Here is a 22459-nt window from a genome sequence, read left to right as displayed (position 1 = left end):
TGACAATATAAATGTACAACTAAACCAAGCTAAAATATATCCACTGATTTGTCCTCCTCTGGAAAGCTGACTTTTAAGATCTCAGACATTTGCCAGGACCCTGCAGAGGAGTCACTTGCAGGTCCAAATACAACACTTAAGTCAGGGGAAGAAGCAGAAGGACATTTGAGAAACATATTTGCCTAGCTTTTCTTTCAGGAGCTTTTAAAATTTTATTATTCATGTTAGTAACATATCAAGACCGATTTTCAAGTTCTCTTTAAACAGTGAATTTCTCCTTCAAAGAAAAAACAAAACAAGAAGAGAAACTTAGAGGACTCAGACAGACATCCTGGATTTAAAATACATAATGACTTATTTCCTCACTGTATCAATAATCATGGCTAGGCTTCGCGAATTAAGATTTGGGATTGTTTTCATCAAACCAGCCCTTGTTCTTCTTGAAGGAGAACCCTTAGGATTCTTCAGAGGACTGCAGGATGCTGTTTTTAATAAAGGGAAATAGAAATAATAAATAGAAATACTCTGAAGTCCTTAATCCCATCCATAGCTGTAAAGTAATGTTTCCATATTTTTCTCCAGGTTGTCTGTAAGAAAGAAATCTCATGTTTACCACTATCTCCTCTTTAATTATTAACATCTGCTATGCATGAACCTAGTTGATTTTTTCATTAAATAAATAAATAAAAAAATAAGAATTAAAACTTTATTTAAAACTATTGAAATTGTTACCCCCTAGTGACCATTGTTATGAAAAATGGAGTGATATTTTATAATTTAACACTCCTCTCCTAAGACTCTATTAGTATAAGCCATAATTTGGCATTTTCCTATATTTTTAGTGTGGGTCATAATGCTGCTTAAGTGTAGATGGTTGTATTCCTAGCACTCAGCAGAAAAGCAAATTAGTTTATAATCACTCCTACAGATCTGTTCCAATGATAAATTTTTGGGGGAGCTTTTCTGGTAGCAAAGATCAGTCTGATTAGTGGGAATTTTTTCTTTTTTTTTTTCCCATACACCATCATTTAGTGCAACAGTTTTAAATGGGAGCTCTTCACAGGATTTATTGTATATTCAGGTTAAAAATGTTCATTAGACTAATTCATATTTGAAAACAGAAACAAGAACTAGACTTGAGACAGATATTTGCTTCAGCAAATTCATTATTTTTAAAAGCACTTTCAGTACTTACTGTCAATAGTGCCCAACAGACTAGCTTGTTTGTTTCAGAAAGATGAAAAAATAATGAGGGTTAAATGTCACCTGTGATGATATAAACCACATGAACTGCAAAAATAAAAGTATTATTTCCATACGTCAGTCAGACTATTTTAATTTAGTTTTGCTCTCACTTTCAGAAAAAACAACCTAACTTTAAATTCTAAATGCCTTTAACATGAACAGAAAATGTTGATGATCTATTAATGGAGGTCTTAGTCCAAACTAATTAAAATATTTTTGTGCTTTGCTATTTCCAAAAATAGCTGACTGATTCTGTACATTTTTGGGTACTTCTATAACTAAAGAACAGCTGTTTCTAGAATATGGCATTTTTACGAGCAACGATATGCAGTGTTCCTTATGGGGGTTTTTTTTTGGGGGGGGGGGTTGAAAGAAAATTTAAACTTATATCAGTTTAAATATTCTTTCTTTTTCTCTAACACATAGATTTTACTTCAGATTTGTGAAGTAGAATATACTTAACCCCTCTCTGCTGGATATAGTCTTTTCTTCAGTCATTTTCCTGTATATAAGCTGTTTTCAGGGTAAACCAAAAGAAAACTTAATGACAGTGATGTGACAGAAGGCTGGGAAATATGTTCTGTCTTTAAATCGCTTTGCAGAAAATGCATCTAATGAAGCGGGGCAAAAACTAAAAAGTCAAGAAAGGCATAAGACCAGTGAGCACTGTGCAATGGGGTGTAGCAGGATGGTCTGCCCTTGGAATGTCATCAAGAAACTCGAACAATGCCCTATTTGCAAGGCTAGGAGTGGTGGACTGAGAGAGGGTGTGTTATGCTGGTTTTGGCGTTGAATTATGCTAAAACCATTTTGACTCAAATTACCCTAAAGATAACATCTCGATAGTGAAGCAAAGATTGGGCAGATATGGTAAGGTATCCTTATCAAAAAATTATAAGCTAACATGGCTGTACCATAGACAAATGACTGACAGACAGTTACTTAATACTATAAAAGCCCAGTCCATTTTCATATGGTAGGTTCTTCTAACACACCCCTTTCTTGGAGTGTGTGTGGAGATTCCTCCTGTGAGCAGGGGCACCCCTCAAGGCTACTCCTCAAGGCTGAGTGAAAGATCTGCCCATGGTCTTTGGTATGGGTGAGTTAAATCACCCTCTACTTAATAATTGTTTCTTTCTTTTTGGCTAGCGTTAATATAATTGCTTTAATAAAACTGCTTTGATATAGTGCCCAATATTATATCAGTAATCTTAGCTTCTATATGGTGTAGTAAATAATTCTGACTGAGATCTTTTTGCCTATTCATTTATCATAATAAATATCTGTTTTTATATAACTATATCTGATTTGCCATTCTTAATCCTGTGGGACAAAGCTGTACAATCACACCTCTGTAATTCCTCAGACTTAAACTGTTGACAGTCTGGGGCTAAAATTGGATCCAGTCACACCTAGGCTCCTCTCTGAGGAGTTTAGAAAGTAAGGGGGTGCTTTCTGCACCTTGTGACTTAATGGGAGGGCTTCTCTAATAAACTTTGTCTGGAGCTCCCACTCCATCCATGACGGGGGGTTCCTCCTAATTGCCCACTTCTTAACTGTTTTTATCCAATCCCATCTTCGTCCCTAACGTCAGGCAGAGGGCCTGAGTGCCCTTCATTCCTTCGGTCCGTCAAGAGAAGTTTCCAGGACTGATGGTCATCTAAACTATACTATAAACAGAAGTGGCCTAAGTAGGATGACAGGTTAATTCTTTTTTCAGATGTTTCCAGGGCATAACTTCTGCAACCCAGCTTTCTAGTATACTATGTATTGTTTTGATGAGGGAAAAAAAAAAGATTATTTCCTTACCATAACTGAGATTTTCTGGATTTCCCCAGGTTCTTAAAACATAAACATGGGCATGGAAACAGTATTTTAATTCTCTTAAGATGATTTTTAACCAAAACTAGAAGGAAAAAAAATATTTACCCAGCCTTCATATGTACAGTGTGCATCAGTGTAACAAGATGGCACAAAATTACTTTTCCTCCTTCCTTATTTAAATTTACATCTTCTCTCAGATATAGTTATATCTGCTCTTAATATCTCTGGCAGATGTTCTGGGGTGAATGAGGCAATTAAGAAGCCAAAATTCCCATTTCTTCCAGATGCTTATTCTCTCAATATTCACTCACTGGAAATATATTTACTTTCCACTCTGTGGTGTGTAGCAGTTGGCACACCTACTGGGTTCCATTTCACAAAATTTCCACAGTTAATCTGACACATGCCAATGCATCTTAGATGAAAGTTCAGCACCAGTAATTATTTTTTTTCTACTGGTACCATATTTATATAACAGAACAAAACTGAGCAAAGTTTTAAATAAGTATTTTACCTCAGAAATATTTTCATTTTGTTTTTCCTTGGTACAATACTTTCTGCTGTCTTATTTTTAAAACTTAACTTTGGTTTTCCTTAGTCTTCCAGCTCACTGAAGGAATCTAATGATCGTTTCAGCCTTTTCTGTGATTGGTTCTAGTCACTGAGATTGAATTACAGGCTTAACCACTTCGTCCTTGCTCCCCTCTCATCTGACACATACATAGTTTTGGGTTCAAATTCTGGATCCAGAACAATTCTGACCTTCCCAGCCACTCAGACAGCTCTCCCCTCATACATGGTTCTGGAGCGCAGACTCAGCTGAAGCAATTCTAATAACTTGCACCTAAAAATACAATGGCACAATGCACCCAAGATTTGTGCTGGTCTTAATGGAACACTTTTTCTTATGCATATCCTTTCTGCAGTTCTGCATTCACCCAAAATAACCCACACATTCAGCTTTATACTTCAGTCATTCAAGGGCACTTGATATTGAAGCCAGAAGTACTTTGCAAAAAGAATTCCAAGTCTACTGCATTTGCTTGAGCACAATTTGAGTACAAGAGTTATACAAATCTATGGGGAAAAAAGAACAAGACAGACTTGGCAGCTCCTGCCTCAGCCTCCTCATCATTACAGACAGAATTCTTGCTCAGTCTGGTAAAAGAGAGCTGCACAAAGCAGACTGCTCTTTTATGATTTTCCTGCTTCCTATCATCTGAACCCCAAAGCCAGCGTCCACACTCCAGTACATATGCCACAGTTTTCCTCTCATCTGAGTAGAGAAGTGGATGTTTCTTGGCCACACTGAAATAGTACTTTCACACTCCCAAAGGGAAGGTCAAAATTTCAGTATTATTCCTTTGCAAATTTAAGAATTCTTTCAGAATTTCTCTGCATGCACACATGGCATACAGGGCAGGTGTCAAGAGAATGGGGCCAGACTCTGTCCAGTGGTGCCCAGAGACAGGACAAGGGACAACAAGCAGAAATTGAAACACAGAAAATTCCATCTGAATATGACAAAAACCTGCTTTACTGTGAGGCTGACAGTAACTGGAACAGGCTGCCCAGCAGGGCTGTGGAGTGTCCTTCTCTGGAGATATTCAAAACCTGCCTGGACATGATTCTGTGCAACCTGCTATAGGTGAACCTGCTTTAGCAGGGAGATTGGACTAGATGATGTCCAGAGGTCTCTTCCAACCCCAGCCATTCTATGATTCTGTGTATGTTAGCTCAACAAGAAGAAATGGAACAAAGGCAAAATCCAGGTTTTAGATAAACAGAGTGACATTTGCAGAATGATATGCAGATATAAATGAATCTGTCATAGACCAAATTTCACTGGCTTCTGAACTGCAAAATGAGACTTCATTTGAACACTAGAAATAAAATAAAACCTTTACAATTTTATTCACACATTATGATTCTGATACAGGAGAAGAGTTCTTAGGCAGATAGAACAACATCCATAGTCAACAATACCCAAGTCCTCCAGCTAAGAGACTTTCCAAGAGTTCTAGAAGTTTTCCAATAGGTTGTAAATTATTTGCTATATCAATTCAGGGAAGTATTCATACCTACCCTGAAAGTTTGAGTTCCCACCTTTTGAAAAGAATGAGCTGAAAGGTTTTCCAGAGCACTTAGGAGAGATGCCTAAAACTGGATATTGTGGAAAATTCCCCGAGTTTTCAGTTAGGTTTGAAAAGCACCTAGTATTTTTTGAAACTCCCATAAATAAATGACAAACACTTAAAAAAAACCCACAAAAATGGTCCATGTAAGCTAATTTAACAGTGATGACCTTGCATTTTCTTCTTTCATTCAGGTCTGTCATACCTCTGTGCACATATGCATGCACAAAGACTCTGACTTTGTTGCTTTGGAGCCGTTGGTTTGTGCAGCTTAGATCAACTCTCTTATCTTCTAAAACTATGAGAACCGTTTACAAATTTACATTGAGTCTTTTAAGTTGGACTTGATGATCTTAAAGGTCTTTTCCAACCTAAATAATTCTCTGATTCAATGATTCTAAATCTCTACTGCAATGAAAGACTGCCCCAGTGAGCCTTAAAATGGTAAATTCCCTCAGCCCCTCCCAAAAGAACAGAACTAAAATTTTGTGTTCAGAAGGAAAACAAAGAAAGTATTTTTCTACTGTTCTTCCCCAGAATAAGTTGACTGTTTCTGAACATTTTCTTGGCACCTGTATGACTAAAGAACAACTGTTCTAGAATATAACATTGTACTAGCAATTAATTAACACTGCTGTAGAGTAAATTCAGTGAAGAGTGTCAAGAGAGAAGGGTACAGTCTTTAGACGTCGTCAGCAGAAAATTAACGCAGATGAAAGTTAGATTAATATATGCCCTGAATGTTATAGAAATAACCTCCATATGGGATGTGCTTTTTCAGGCACAAAACACACAACCCGAATATGTGAAATACCCCTGAGTCAGATTATGGAGGTGTGCAGTAGATACCTGCAAACATATGGGACAGTTATCGGTGCACATATGGAATGTATGTTGGATGTATGGGATGTATGTTGGAAAGCCCAAAAGACAGTGCAAAAAACTTTAAGACTGACACTAGGATATATGTCATCCCTACATGAAACCAGATCTAGACTTTGAAGATGGAATTGGTCCTAATCATGCCATTATATTAATTTTACACATCTGGATTGAATGGTTTGGGTTGTAAGGGACCTTAAAGATCATCTAGTTCCACACAGATACTGTTAAGAATCAGACTGTAATTATAATGTGATATTGACCCATTATATCTGACCTATAAAAATGACATGATCTTAAAATGTTGAATCTGGAGAAACCATAACGTAAAGGAAAATGTAAACTATTCAGATTTTCATTTCAATTATATTTTTGTTTGATAGTCCCAGATGCTATTAAAATTTTATGATCAATTCTCCAAGGAAAAGGACAGGAAAAAATGAAGTTGTTATAATAGTGGAGAAAAATCTGCTTGGTCTCTCCACCACAGAAAGCTGATTTCATGGTCTTGAACATAAAATTCATACTAGTCATAACTGTACAATATACCATCAGCGCCAAAGCCATAAGAATACCCAGATATAGCTCTTCTACAATTCATGTCAAATTCCAAGGCTGGAACCTTCAACCATAAGGTACATCAGAGCTTTCCTGCACAGAAAGATTCACATTTTCAGAGTAATTCAGTAGACTTTTGTTATCAGCATTAAGTATTTATATAAAGAGACAGAGAATGAAATTTCCTCAAAAGGTTTATTTGTGTAAACTCATCCGATATTTACTTCTTCAAAGACAGTGTAACCAATATAGTCTATGAGTAAAAATGTTTCCAGCAAAGGGGAAAGTTCTGGGAAGTAGGCACAGGCAGCTGCAATTTCCTGCTGTGGCATAGCATCCTGCTCCATGGTGTATGATAGGAGTCTCCAAGTCACTAAACAGTCATTCTTTTCCTTCCTGATCACAGCTGCATCTAACATCCATTCGTTTCCTTTTCTACTCCAAGGAAAAATTTATTTAAGACATTCTCTATGACATGATATCCATTTAGGTAAATATAACTTCAGGTCCAAAAAATAATCTTTAAATCTAGAAATGCTAACAAAAATATATATTACTTTGTGCTACATTAATTGAGCACTTAAAAAGTCATTGAAACAAGGGAAATTCTGATCAACAGATACAAGAGAGGGTATTATTAAAGCAAAACTAATTGAAAAAAGGTGACTATTGGATGGAGGAGGGAGTATTTAACAATTTATTTCATTCTGTTTTAAAGGTTTTAGTCAAAACAATGGCATGCAAATGTAAGCACTCTCTTTTCCTAGCTATATTAAGGAATCTAGCAGAATGAATGACTTAGTACACATAACAAATCTACAGGACTAATTTGAAATCAAGAATATAAAAATGGAAAAGTAGATCTGATTCTAGTATTAGGGAAATGTCAACATTTACTAATGATAGGAACAAGTAACAGAAGGATAAGCATACTATCAGAACATCTTACAATATTTTCTTAACACAAAAGAAGAGGAAAGCTTAATCTTCCAGAACAGAAATTAGCTGATGATTGGTGGGACAGTTATCCAAAGGAAGATAACATTACTACAAATGAAAGGATGGAAAATATTAAGAAATTTGGCATTTCAAACTGTAAAATCAACTATGTAATTTCTACAAGAATATAATCTTCTGTGCAGTCATCTTCTTTCTACTGCAACACAAAATCTAAATGTATTTAAGAAAAGGATCCTGGGTAATCACTCATGGAAAGTTAATAAAAATTTGACATTGGGATTACAATACCAGGCCCAAAATACAGAACTGTCCTTTTCCTTTTCTTGGAAAAACATCCAGAAACAGCACTACTTGCCAAATATGAACAGAAATACTTTTAAGTGATCAGTATAAAAGAAAATGTATGATATCTCATTGCAACTCTCCAGCTTCTCTCTCCATTGCTGCTTCAAGGACAGACAAGTTTCACAGCCAAGATGATGGTGGAAATGGGGGCAGAAATGAAGGTAGCCATTTGCTGTGATGGCTGGATGCCAGGTACCCACAAAAGCCACTCCCTCACTCCCCTCTGCCACTGGACAGAGGAGAGACAACGAAGGATTCATGAGTTAAGAGCCAGGAGAGGTCACTTACTGATCACCATCACAGGCAAAACAGACTCAAAGTGGGGATATTAATTGAATTTATTACTAACAGGGTCAGAGCAAAAGAGGGAGAAGTAAAATAACCTTTAAAACACCTTCCCCTCACCTTCCTTCCATGTTCTCCCTCCTTCCCCCCCAACAGTGCAGGGGGATGGGCAATGGGGGTTACAGTCAGTTGTTTCTGCCACTGCTCAGGGGAGTCCTTCCCCTGCTCCCGTGGGGTCCCTCCCACAGGAGACAGTCCTTGATGGACCTCTCCAGTGTGAGTCCATCCCTCGGGCAGCAGTTCCTCTCAAACTGCTGTCCCATGGGTCACTCGTCCATGGGGTGCAGTCCTTCATGAATGAGCTGTACCAACATGGGTCCCCTGTAGGCGCCACAAGTCCTACCCGGGAAAAGCCTGCTTCAGCATAGGTTTCCCTCTCCACAGGCTGCAGACCTCCAGTAGGACCCTGCTCCATCCTGAGCCTCCCACGGGGTCACAACCTCCTTCATGCATCCACCTGCTCCAGCATGGGCTCCTCCATGGGCTACAGGTGGGTCTCTGCACCCTGATGGTCCTCCATGGGCTGCAGAGGGACAGCTGCTCCACCATGGGCTGCACTATGGGCTGCAGGGGCCTCAGCTCCAGTGCCTGGAGCACCTCCTGCCCCTCCTTCTGCACAGATCTTGGTGTCTACGCTGTTGTTCCCATGCTCTCAGTCCGCTCTTCCCTGGCTGGAATTCCATCTGTGCAACAGTCTTCTTTTCTTAAATATGTTATCACAGAGGCTTTACTATCACTCCTAATTGGCTCAGCCTTGGCCAGTGGCACAAGTCCGTCCTGGAGCCAGCTGGCATTGGCTCCACGGGACAGGGGAAGATTCTAGCACCTTCTAACAGAAGCTACACATGTAGCCTCCTCCCCCACCCCACTACCAAAACCCAGCCACAGAAAACCACTATAAGCTGGTAGCACAGAGAAGAGATAGGAGTAACTCTGCTATTGTGATGATTTCTGCACCCATGTTCCAGTGAACCACCAGAACTACTGGCATTTGGCAATCGGAGAAAATTTTTTCCTCTTTACCTTGGCAGAAGGCCAAGGAATATTATCTGCTGAATTCTAACAGATATGGTATTAACATTTTAGATTGCAGTGGCAGATACTGATATGAAAGTGTTTGACTGACTGTTCAATTTTATCTTCAAGCAAATGGCAATACTGGGATTGGGTTCAGATCCTGATACGACTGAAACTTTCAAATAATGCCCAAGCTAGATAAGAACATCTAATATCTTTCTTCCCCATGTCTGCTAAAATAACTATTATCTTCCTTTGTTTCTATATTTAAACATTAATTACATTTAGAATTAAGTTAGCGAAAGTTGCACACAAAGCATTCTCATTTAAAAGAATTTATCTCTGGGCAAAACTTCCACAAGAGATAAGATTGTCCATTTTTTGAGACAGCAAATATGACAAAAGGGTTTGATGAAACAGGACTGACAGATTAACAATAGATGGGTGGATGTCTCCATCTAATATTTTTACAGACCCTATTGACATCTTCCAGCTTCACCTGGTAGCTCCTAAGGCATCCACACACATCTCTGCATGCTTTCAAATTCCCTCATTTAAATCTTAGGTATTTTTCTTCTAATTCCAATAAAGAACCTGGTAATATGCAGAACAATTCCTATATCCTTTGACAGGTCCACACAACCAGAAGGTGCGTGTTAAACATACACAATTTACCCACAAGGTCAGATCCCTCACCAAATGCTGTAGTAGAAGTACTTCAAAAAAGTGTGAACTGAGGGAAAAACAGTACTGTATCCACTTACCCTTTATATTAGGGCCTATATCATGGAAGTGGAGATCTGCATTTGGTGCCCTTTTTAGCTCGAAGGAGTTCAAACCAATTATCATATGTCCCCAAAGAATGACATTACCTTCAATCAGGCTCATTCAGGAAGAAAGAATAAGAGGGAGCACATGGCTATTTAGTGGTTACTTAGCTGGACATATCTAATTTCTGTTCTGTGCACTGAAGTTACTTACTGTTTTTAAAATTGAATACAAACACGCTCTATTTCTGCATTACGAATGTGTTCTTCTACACACTGTCAAATCCTCAACAGAAAGAAAAAATGTACATTCATACTAAACCCCTATAACTTCATGATGAAGGAACTTCTACAGGAAAACAAAGATCTGAATACTTCAGAGGTCTCCCATGTAACAGTTAGGGCTATTCTTATCCAGACACTGAGTCTGAAAATGCTGTGAATATAGATCTCAGTTATAGGCAATTCCCTAATATTCCTGAATAAAGTAAACTAGACACAATATTTCACTGCAGTACGTTGTAGGTATTTACTCAAGCTTCAGAGCATTTTTGCCAGGAACTTGCACAGTCTTAATGCAATAACAAGACACCAGAATAAGGGGCTGATACAGGCCTTCTGAATGACTGCAACCTCCAGTGTGACTCCTAGTAGGACAACCAGCTGCATATATTCTGCAATGTTCCAGTTAATATAATGCTCAAGAACCTTTGGTATGATCTTTCATACAAAATGCAATGAGACCAATGTCAGTCAGAGGTCTGTGGTGGACCTTTTCTTATAGAGTATCCTAAAACCTCAGCAGGACTAATAATTCAAGTCATTATTAATAACTAAACACAAAGATATTTTGAAACAGAGGAAAATCAGTGATGCTGAGTAAAGATGAATAGAAATAAAAGCACTTATAAAGAAATCTTCCCCTGCTGGGATGGATTCCCCCTTCCTAGTCTGCCCTCAGAGCAGAACCCCTCAACGCAGTCACATCTGACTCCTTAAGCCCCTTTCTTTCACCTCAAAAGCCTATTCTTTGTCTCTTCAACAGTCATCTCAGCTCTGGAGGCTTTCTCCCAAACCACTCAAGATAGTTTCATGGGGTCTAGAGCAGGCAGTCTCCACAAGAAGAACAATATCTTCTGCACTACTGCTTCAGATTTAAACATACAGCAAACAGCAAATGAGGAGGAGAAATAAGCAGAATTAACCATCAGTGTTCAGAAGCATGTCCACTTAGAAAAGTGAAGTCTTTAGTAAACTTCAAGGTACATTTACTCACATCCATAATATACAGTAATTTTGATAATAAAGTTTTGTTCTGGAAGTCCAGGGACTGCAAGCCAGTAGTGGGCTTTATATGCTGACATCTGAACATGTAACTATATGTAGAGCAAATAGTTACAAATAAGTGACTAGATGAATATCAGTCAGTCAATAACTGTAAGGAGAAAGTTTCACTAGGACAAAATCTATTACAATCTTTAAGGCATGATTCACAACACTAAGGGTTTGGAAAGCATTGCACAAGATTCACCAACATGCCTCAAGTCCCTTGCACTGTCCTAGTGATACAAAAGAACCACAAATACGAGGTTACTGCAAATATTACATAAATGACCTAATAAACCATGTAAACAGCTGTTCTTATCACTAATGAATTTCACCCCTTGTGCATAAAACAGACATGAGGGCATTGAGGGACCACATACACATACCTTTTAGGAAAGTGCTATAGTCTCTCTCTACGGTACAAATCAGTAAAAAAAAAAAAGCCCAGGGGTCAGGCAGAGCCTGTCACATGCTGATTCAGTGCAATGTTAGCATTACTGCACTTGCTAAGAGAGCCCTGCTGAATGGCAGAAGCCAAAAGAACAAACTTGCACCATCCCATCTGTTTGTGAGGGCTTCCAGTTGCCCCCCAGAACCAGGTGTACTACTGCCCACACTGAACTATGATATCACATTTTATTAAATTTGTTCGCTACTATGAGATTTCTTCCCCTAAAAAGTTACATTCTCAAAGATACACACAGAGGGACATATGTTAGACTGTATGGAGACTTGTTCAAGGCTTGCCACCTTTCAGTTCATTTTTCTGAAAACATGACAAATCTGGCATAAGGCTTAAAAGCCCTTCCAGAGCAATCTAAAATTCTGAGATATCCAAAGAGAATAAGATACCCAGGGAATCCTAGGCTTGAGGAGGTAACGAAACCTTGTCTATCTGTGTGAGTATGGTGTGTGCAGGGAGTCAAGCAGGGCAGCAGTCAGATCACTGGAGCCGCCCACTGGTAAGTGGCTTCGGTTGCAGCTCAGCTGGGTTTCAGAACAGCTACTCCTCTGCAAGGAGAAACCAAGATTCATGATCTCCTTGCAAATAAAAAGACATTCCCTCAGACTTCTAATTTAGTGCAAATTCGCAGACAAGTAGGAGCAGTCAACGATGGTTTAGCTTATTTTAACCATATGATAGGCGTCAGATGAATAAGTTCAGCTTCTGAGTGACTTTTTTTTAAATGAAAATAAATTATCATGACTTTTTATCTATTAAGTCCAAAAATACTCAATTACTTTATTTATCTACCTGGAGTGTTTTCTGATTTCATAACAAGTTCCTTCTGGCATGTAAGCATTCATGATTAGTTATATTTTTAAATAAAAACTTTTTAAACTTTTGTTTCCCCAAGGATGTAAAATTAATATAAAATGTATTGGTTTGTATTTTGAGAAATATTAAACTATGCTTAGATTCAAACTAACTCTTAATTTAGTTAGGATATTTTATTGTATTATCCGTACAAAAAACTTAGTAATCAAAAAGTCACAGAAACATAAATTTTGAAAAAGTTTTTAGTTTTAGGGTAGAAATTGTGTCACAGCAGGCTCTTGTCTACAAAAGAGTGCTTGTAATGGGCTATCAGTATATTTCTTTCTCAAAAGGATCCAACACTTGAAGCCTTAAACAAGGGCTGTGATACAATGGTCACCAAATCAATTCATGCTCCCTATGACAGAAATAGCAAACAGGAAGTGATGCTGAACTGATGCCTGCCTGCCATATGTGCCAGCACACACTGTATGTTTGCACAGGTTTGTTTTCCAAGGGCTAGCAATGAGTAGGAGGATCAGGATCAGTCTTTATCAGTTTTTAGACTCATAATCTTGACAACATCCTTTTGGAGATTGATATACCTCTCTTCTCATACGTAGCTACTGCAGCACAAATTGATCTGGTACTGAGAGCTGACTCATGTGTGCGTGTGCTTGACTGAGACACTCATCACCTCGTATCAGGGTCCTCAGCAAAACGAGAAAGAAAAAGCAGATTTATTGAGGGTTTTTTACAGAAGATAGGATAAACAGAATGTAAGGATGTGCACAGCCAGGAATTATGCAGGAAAACTCATAAGTCTCTATGCAGAAAAAAGTGAGCTTTGTGTTGTTTTAAACACTAAGTGTTTACCTTTTTTAGCTGTTGGACTTTCTGTTCAGAATGATGAAACTTCAGCAATCAGCCTAGATAATGGAAGCAGAAGTGTCTTCAAATCTGACTTCTCAAGAAAAAGAAGGATGGATTTGGTACCCACAACACACTGAAAAGATGTAATCTGAAATCCTAGTTTGTAACCCTGATGGGTTGCTCAACTGGACCTCAGAGCCTGGTTCCCCATGCCATGCCTCGGCCTCTGGTTTACTTTCTGCTGACTTGGGAGTTCTCATTTGTGCCATATCCCTGAAATAAGTGCAACAAGCCTAGAGATAGCCTGTCAGAGTCATCTGTTTATATTCTTCCTGAAGTCTGCCTGGAGAGCAGAATGCTCATTAAACCATTTCTCACGCACTGATTATATTTTTCTTCTTTTTCTTTTCTTTTACAATTGCCTTCTGAAAAAGAGATGGGTTTGCGAGTTAGAGCAACTAGTGCATAATATGAGAAAGTCTATCGGAAAGTAAAGATTTTTTTAAAATGCAGATTATTGATTTTTGAAATTGTAGGGGCTTCTTCAAAGTCATTGGGTTTGTCTTGTCAATATGTTAGTAAAGATTTCTAAAAATGAAGATTAATGATGCTAGGGATAATTAGTGCTGATGAAACTCACACATTTCTCAGTATTCGGAGGATATTGGTGAACACAGTCAAGTTCTCCTTGAATGTACCTTAGCTCTGTTTCTGCCATGAGAGTAGGGGGGAAGATTTTCTATGACATGACAGGAAGTTAAACTCCCAGTATCTTTGGAAATCAATGGTATTTGAGCCACATAGCTCTGATTTGTGCTTTTTAAAAAATACCCCATATACAGTGAGTACAGCTGATTTACTAAATCCACAAAAATCCTCAAAAAATCTGAATATTTTTTCTTTCCAAAAGAAACCAAACATGTTCAATAGCTGCTTTTCCAAATTAAACACTCAAGTCATGCTTCTTACTATTATTTTTCCCTTCAAGATTTATTCATATATTTTGTTATAGGCATGAAAAATTACAAATTAAAGAAAAAGAAGCTTTCTGTTAACTTGCAGGAATGTAAGAAGTCTCTACAGCTAATAATCTGATTTTGCGGAGGGGCTCAAGCACATATTTATTTTTTTATCCAAAAAGATTAAGTTAAATATTTCTTAAGTTATTTCTGTTCTAAGGCTGAGGCTTAAATGCTAAATACTGTCCAGATAATTAATAGTGTAGTTCTGCTGGGGTTTCCCTTGCACAGAAAAGCTAAAATTGGTGGTGGATCATTTTATTCTCAATTATGAAGCACTAATTCCTCAAATTGTCCTTAGGATCATAATTTGTTTCTGTGAAATACTTGGTGATAGGTTTTACTCATCAGATTTTCAAAAAGAGTCACAAGCATACTTTGGAAAAGTTTGAATTCAATTGAAGCAAACACAGCTTGACCAGTCCTTGTGTATGAAACCAAAATGGTCTGTATATGGGCTTTTTGATTTTTAAAGAAAGATAATCAAAGACAAAGAATTCTAAATCCAGGCTAGGATATCTTGGCTCTTTTCCAATAGGCAACTAAACCGGGAAGCCACAGCACAAATCCATATTCCAGTTTGGAGGGGGAACAAAGGCTGAGCAAAGGGTGTCAGCACAGTTGTTATCTGGCATGATGTCCATCTTTGGTGGCCTGCAGGACCACATCAGAATCTGTTTTGTCTGCAGCCAAATTACAACTTGCCAAGACTTTGCAGACAGTGTCTCTGCAACCTGAAATCCTTAATCATTGAGGTATTTTGAAGAAAGATGTCCTCACACAACAGAAAATACCTGCTATATAAAAATACCTGCCCATGAAATCCTATAATCAGAGTGAACATTATAAAATGTACACAAACACACAGAATTAACTGACTGGTGTTTTTGGAATCCTTTTCCTGGATTTAACTCCTTAGGTCTTGGTACTGTTCATGTTCCATTCTTACTTTATCCAAGTTGTTAAGAGTTTATTCTGATCTTTTATAAGCGGATGAACAGACAGTATATGATGATGAGAAATGGAGTTCAAAATCATATTATACTGCAGATTACATTTCAAGTTATATCAGCCTGTAAGAAGACATTAGTATGTGAATCTAGAGAGCTCACTCCTTGCATAGGATTTACAGAAACACACACACACAAAAGAGACCTTTTTACAAGCTTCTATAAACCATTACAGCTTATGCTGGTGTGTATACATATTAAGGGTTGGAATGACCAAGAGGAAAGAAATCTCACACTGTCACAAGCTACCACAGTTCCTGGTCCAGTGTTAGGAGTGAAGCATAGAAGTCAGACAACAAGACCGCAAAGCAGCGGTCTTTTCTTGGTGATGAAACCATCACATTCAGCACACATTATCCATGACGTTAGCCTTGACAGATAACTGCAAACAGTCGCATCATAAATGTTACTAAAACTTGTTTCTTTCTAGGGTCCATTCCAGGAATTCATTTGCAGCATACCTATCTGCTAACTATTTTTATGAGATAAGCGGTATTCATTATTTGATTTTTTACTTTACCACCCTTTTTTTAGCATATTTTCAACTGTACTATCATTACAAAATGACCTAAAGTCAGAGAATGCTGAAAATGGCACTGAAGTACTTAAATTCTCAATAAATTAATAAAAGTCTATCTACTGAAAACTCTCATTCTTTGGTACTGATTAGTGAACCAATATCAGAAGACACAAATACATGTAAGTGAAAAAGGTCACATAGACTAGGCACTTTTGAATTTGTTGATAGAGTCCACAGATACAAAAGTATAATAGAACAGAAAAGAACTTCTTACCTTTATGATGATTTGCCCCAGATGCTAATTTCCCCCACAGCGTTACAACAAATATTATTATTAGCAGTTTTCCTTTTGTTGCCTTCTGTAAGTATCTCTTATTCATCCTGAAAACAAACATACACAAAAATAAATATTATCTTAAGACTTTTTTAAAAGACAATTTTGGCTTAATTCAGAGAGAATTGACTAAGTTTTTATGAGTTTCTGGCTGATAACCCTCAAGTCTTAAATTCTGTTTAGCTCTAAATGAGGTATACGAAACAGAGCAGCAGTATAACCTCCCTCACTGGTCTGCCAGCATTCCTCCACCCTAGTCAGTACTGGGTGAATTCAACATCATCATCATTTCTCTCAAGGCACAAGCATTGTTCATAACCACAGTAGACTCCAAGGCTGGTAGTAAGGATGAATCCATGCAGCTGTGAGCAGGTTTTGATAAACAGAACAGTTTCACTACTGTGTCTGGGGCCGGTCATGGTCAATGTGGTTCTTTCTGACTATACTGTGATCTTTTTAACTTTTGGGATTGCGGCTCTTTTTGAATTGTGCGCACAAGTAACAAGGCACTAACAGATTTGAACAGTCTAGCACATGTACCAATCCTCCCACAGAGAAATCCTGTTAGGAAGACATGAATGGTTTGGAAACATGAACTCAAGAAGGGCAGATTCACCAGTCTCTCTCCTGTCTACCTTTGGGTAATGAAAAGGTTTGATTTACTGCACCAAGAGAAACTTCACACACCTCCCCTCATCTCGCTCAATGATGTTTTCACTGTGACAGCAAGCAACCATGGCGGTTCAAGTACAAGATAACACATGACTTTACTATCTTTCAGTAACTTCCTCCAAAGTCAAAATGCCCTCCTACCTGCCAAAAAGACAAGTTCAGGGATGTAGGCTCCAGTTGTGCAGAGAGTGGGAAGAGGTATAATAATGAATCCCTCTCACTTCATTCTCTGTAGAAGAACCCTAGGGAGCTGGCTAAGAAACAGCTCCGCACGATGATCATGTTTCTGCTGATAGGTCAATAGGACAATGATGTCTATTTCAAACCACTTATACTAGAAAAGCTGAAAATTTGATCACTTGAACAAAATTGTTGCTGTGGAACTAGGTTGCCTTTCTGAGCAGAAAAAGTGCATTACTTCAGTATGGTTGCACATTTGTTTCCTATTACATTCATAAGAAACCTAAAGAAATTCAAGCACATCTGTTTTGCTCTCTTCATGTACAATGCCATCTTGGGCAATCATAACCCCATGAAATGCAGACTGCTCTAGTACAGAATTAATCAGTAGTGTGTTCAAAGTTCCAAATCATTTTCCATTCCTTTAAAACAATTCCTTTCCTCTGAACAAATTTCTTTCTAATAGAACACCATGTGCTGATAAGGCAGCACACATGCCAAAACTCCAGTCATGATTTCCAGACTTGAAACCAGACCACTTCACCCAAATCTGCCAATCTTGCTCTCCAGGAGATTGATGAGATCTTGTTAACCACCTCTAAGTTTCCACATCAGGCTCTGTGTAAGAAAACACAATTACTCAAATTAAGAACCCACTGAAAAGTGCACCAAACCCTTTTAAACCTGAATTCAAAGCAACAAAGAACTCAGCATTCTTTGACAGAAGTAACACATCTACAGTGTGTTTTCCAGAGGTTCAGATAGCAAAAGGAGAGAGGAGTAAGCAAGTACTGCAGCTAGGATGGTGCACGTGCCTCGGAAAGCCTGACTGATTAATAATCACAGGGGAAGTCATAGTGTACTGTGAACCACACCAAGCTCTACCTTCTTGGACTGATTCCAGTGACTTTGGAGTGTAAACTGCATATTCATCATCAGCTCCAGGTTTATGAAACACTCAAAGCTAAAGGGAAATACATTATTTGCCACTGTAAATAAGAACCAAAAAAATGAAATTGGAATGCATATTCAGCATATGCTCTTTCACAGCTATCTCTGTGAAAAGAATATGAATTAACTCTTTCACTCTGGATTCTCATACTGCACCTGTTATGCTGCTGGTTCCAAGTCACCTCTCATTAAAACCAAATCTTTCTTCCTCACCTACATGGCACTGCTCAAAATCCAGTGGGATTTGCACCATTAAAGCAAGGTTGACTCTAACACTGTTTCTTCCTCTATTCTGCTGATGCCAGATTCACTCACTGTGCTGCGTGACTGGCAGCAAATGCGCATCAGAAAATACAAATGTAAAAGGAAAAACAGGACCAGCAACAGAAAGGGAGAAAACCAGCCTATCTGCCTGTGAACAGCAACCCCTCTGGAAGGATGGCAGAGAGAAGATACAAAGCTCTGCACGCAGCCCAGCACACCCAAGAGGAGTAAGCCAGGTCTGAGTGAGAAAAGAGTGTTTTCTGCAAAGTAAGGGAAGGGTTTCAGCTTTGATATTGAAAATCTGGACTCAGTGCCATTGCCAGGTTTTCCAATCATGAGAAAAACGACACACCATTTTTGTACCACAAGCCTATTACATTATTCCGCATTAGTTATCTGTGGTATTCACCTTTAGAAGGACAAAAATCTAAACTTTTTCTAATAGTAGTCCCATAATAGGCATAAATAACAGAAAAGTCAGTGCAAGTAGCAGTTCTAGCTTGAGACTAATGGTTCAGAGGCCACCAGCAGAAGTACCAAAAAAAAATCTGAGCAGATAAAGCATTCATAACATACAGCAGCTCAAACAGAAAAAACTGGAAGATTATGTTAAGCTTCAAACTAATTATGCTGCATAATCCTACACCTAGACCTGTAGTTGTGTGCATTGTCTGCTCACAGTGGTCAATCCAAGGACAGACAAGAGGCTGCATAAGCACAAACAAGGTATGAAGCACCCTGTTCTCAGCAGTCCTGCTACACACAGGGGCCTGTAGCAATACAGGCCTAGAAATAAAAAATGGAGGGTTTCTACTACAAGAAGCTGAGTGGTTGGGATGCACGCACTTCATCAGCAAAGCAGGTCAATAGCTAGTAATGAAGGAGAGGCCATAAGATATGCTCAGTATCTGAGTGCATGCATTATCACCTGGGCTCAGAAACTCTGATGCTGTTTGTGCATTTGCAAAACAGCCCATGATATAGCACTGAGTAGACACTGAAACTAGATATCATTTGACCTCAGCTCTGAAACATAACTATTGGCCTCTTGCAACCCTGATCCATGTCAAGCAAGTGCATCCAGGAAATAAAATTGAGTCCATTACAGTACCGTTATTACGCTAACATAACTCGCTGTGTTAGAATAAATGAGCTCTAAAATGAGGTCCACTTTTGCTAGAGGCGATGCAGAGCTCCACAGACAAACTATAGCTATTAACCTGAAAGGTTTTCACTTTGAGACATTTTTGTCTTCTGTTTACCTTTCTTTCTGCAGAACCTCTCCCTCACTATGATCCATACAGCCTTCAAAAATGCCACATAAGCCAAAGCTGATCCAAACGGAGAATAGCCATGCTATAGAAAAGCCTACATTGAAAAATCCATTTTACACAAAAATACAAGCTTTATGCATAAAAAAAATTTCTTTCAGTTTCAAACCCCAGCATATTGGAAATAAACTCAAGGAATTCTCAGCACTTTCACACAGAAGAGGACATGAAAGGTTGACGTGTTTGAGTTCAATTCTCAATGTGCTTTGAGGCAAGGGAAAAAGAAAGATAGTTCCTTTTCTGGTTCAGGGACTCATTCAAAATATAACAAAAAGATGTCACCCACATAATTCAAACAGGCAGTGGCTGTGAGATGGCTCTGCTGTGCCCAGCTCTTCGCTAACACCATAACACATGGAATAAATTCATAGGATTTGTTGCTTTTCCTCCCTAAAATTCCATTTCCCTGAAGCACACTTCATGAGATCATCACCAATCTGGTATCATGTACTCAAGAATAGACTGTTTTGGTGATTAGTGACAAAAAACTGCAGGAGTTTTTTTCTCAGGGTGAAACCACATGTGATCCTGCAGAGAAGGTCCACGAGTTGCCATGTCAGCAGAAATCCTTCGCCTCAGCCTCTGTGGCTCAAGAGCAGCAAACTGTGAATATACTCCTAGGCTGCACAGGCTTTCCTCATGACTGCTCCACCTCACTGTCAGCTCCCTCTCAACAGCAGATGTGGTCCAACCATTTGGCTGTACTGAAAATGCCATGCACAGATATGTATTTTCAATGTAGCATCCATAAGCTTTTGAGTTTCTACTTCCTTCTTTGCTTCTGGGCTTGAGATCAGCCACCTTTCCAACAGCCCAGACTTAGAGGAGAATCACATGGGAACTACCTTATATTGTATGGCCAGTGCTAAATTGCCTTGCTTTCTGATTTTAGGTGAAGCGCAAACACATATAATCTTTATTGTCAAGGAGAAAAAAACTTTAAAAGCTTATATACAAATAAAATTCTCATCTGTTCCTAGGAGTAACTGCATTTTTCTCTGTTGCTCCTTATCTTTCTTTTCTTTACAAACATCAGCTTCTGTGAAGCTGTTCAAAATTCATTCATTCCTGCTTTACATATTTGGAAACTTTCACTGTCAGTGAGATCCATTTTCCTTTTGCAAACACATACACCCTGTGAATGCAAGTGTTCATAAAGAGGCGCAGAAGCCCATTTCTCTACTGGATCATGACAAAATGCTTGAGACAAAAACCTGATAGAAAATTAGTCCCACATCCTCTTACTTTTCTTTTTATGACAAATATTTTATTTGCTACTTCAGAGAAAGCCTAAATGAGTAGTAGAAATCACTTGAGACCCCAAGTCTCTTGTACAGAAATAATGTAGCCAGTTAAATTATGTTCTGTACTGTGTTGAATCTTACATTAGTTATTAGTTGTGTTAGTTTCTACATCCCACACAATGCAGGTATTTGCAGTTTTATTTAGCCTTTCCTGTGTAGGCTAGTGCAGATTTAAAAATGCCCCTCTGGTGAATAAGGTCACTTTGCAAAAGTAACACCGATGTGACCCCTGTGCATTTGCATATATATAAATTCCCTCTGTGACATTCCTGTCATGTTTGCTCAGTGAACAAGTAATTTGCCACTCTCGTTACTTCAGGTACAAGGTAGCTTGTGAAAATCAATGTCCTTTCTGCTTCATACATCACAGCCTATAACAGACACAAAAAAAGTTCACTTCGATTCCAAAATGAAGCTGAGGGACAAACACGGACCTGTTCTCACAAGCTACTTTCTTTGATCAAGGTTGGCAAGGAAAGAAAGACAATAGGCATTTAGCCTAGCAAAGCATGCCAGCCTCAAGTAGGAGACACATAGGAAATCTCTGCATGCAAAGCAAAAGGGGTCAGTTTTGTTGGTTCTTTTTTCCAAAAATTGTTGTTTACTAGTGTGGATCTTTCAATAGCCAGAATAAGTACCAACAGAGAGCTTAGCCCCACTATTGAGAAATATTCAGAAACAGTTAAAGCACTGTAGGTAGACCAATACAGTAATGTTGCCACTGTTCCTTTCAGCTGAAGTTTAACAGTGGAAGCAGATTGAAGAATTTTAGGCTTTAATGCCATAAAGATGTCTTTTGAAAGGCTACTGTGCTAAGACTTAAGACACTGAGGCAAATGAAATCTTCTTCCCAAAAGTATTTAAGCATATGATTGATATGCATGCCCACGCTTGTCTTCTATTTAAATCAGTGTAACTTAAGCACATACTTAAATTTTAGCACATACTTTGCCAGAAATATATGTATGCAACATGAGTTCTTGAAAACTGACTATTGAATGAGCTTTTATAAGAAGAGACAGTTTCAAGAAAAGAAAATGTCTCAAGTATCTGGAAAATAAAAAGTTATGGAATATATGAAAACATGCAATAAACTAAAAACCATTCTTATTTACATTCTTCAATTAGTTTCCCAGTAGACAGATGCACATACAGGTAACTACATTTGCCAACAGTCTCATAGCACTTGGATGTGAAATTTACATATATATTATTGTTTCCAGAATCTGATAAGCATGAATGCTCAAATTATCAGAGGTATAAAATACTTCAGCCACCTAGCTGCATTCAATCTCCCAGCTAGGAATACTGAGAGATGGTGGAGAAAACTTATTTCTTC

General features: G+C 38.3%; 1 protein-coding gene across 12 annotated transcripts in view; it reads right to left on the bottom strand.

The window, feature by feature from the left end:
• Window positions 1-22459, bottom strand: part of FAM19A2 (family with sequence similarity 19 member A2, C-C motif chemokine like) — a 181064-nt gene that overhangs the window by 38222 nt on the left and 120383 nt on the right. For all 12 annotated transcript variants that reach the window (XR_001876027.1, XR_001876023.1, XR_001876024.1 and 9 more), the window contains one exon: window positions 16359-16465. Coding sequence is in view for 1 of the 12 variants with exons in the window: in XM_017822192.1 (XP_017677681.1) it covers window positions 16359-16465 (107 nt within the window). In the remaining 11 variants the exon portion in view is untranslated. The remainder of the gene's footprint in view (window positions 1-16358; window positions 16466-22459) is intronic.

Source organism: Lepidothrix coronata, unplaced genomic scaffold (assembly GCF_001604755.1).
Source record: "Lepidothrix coronata isolate B3197 unplaced genomic scaffold, Lepidothrix_coronata-1.0 Scaffold95, whole genome shotgun sequence".
Classification (NCBI taxonomy): Eukaryota; Metazoa; Chordata; class Aves; order Passeriformes; family Pipridae; genus Lepidothrix; species Lepidothrix coronata.
The sequence above is the reverse complement of the archived record's forward strand: the minus strand, read 5'-3'. Positions and strand labels throughout refer to the sequence as shown.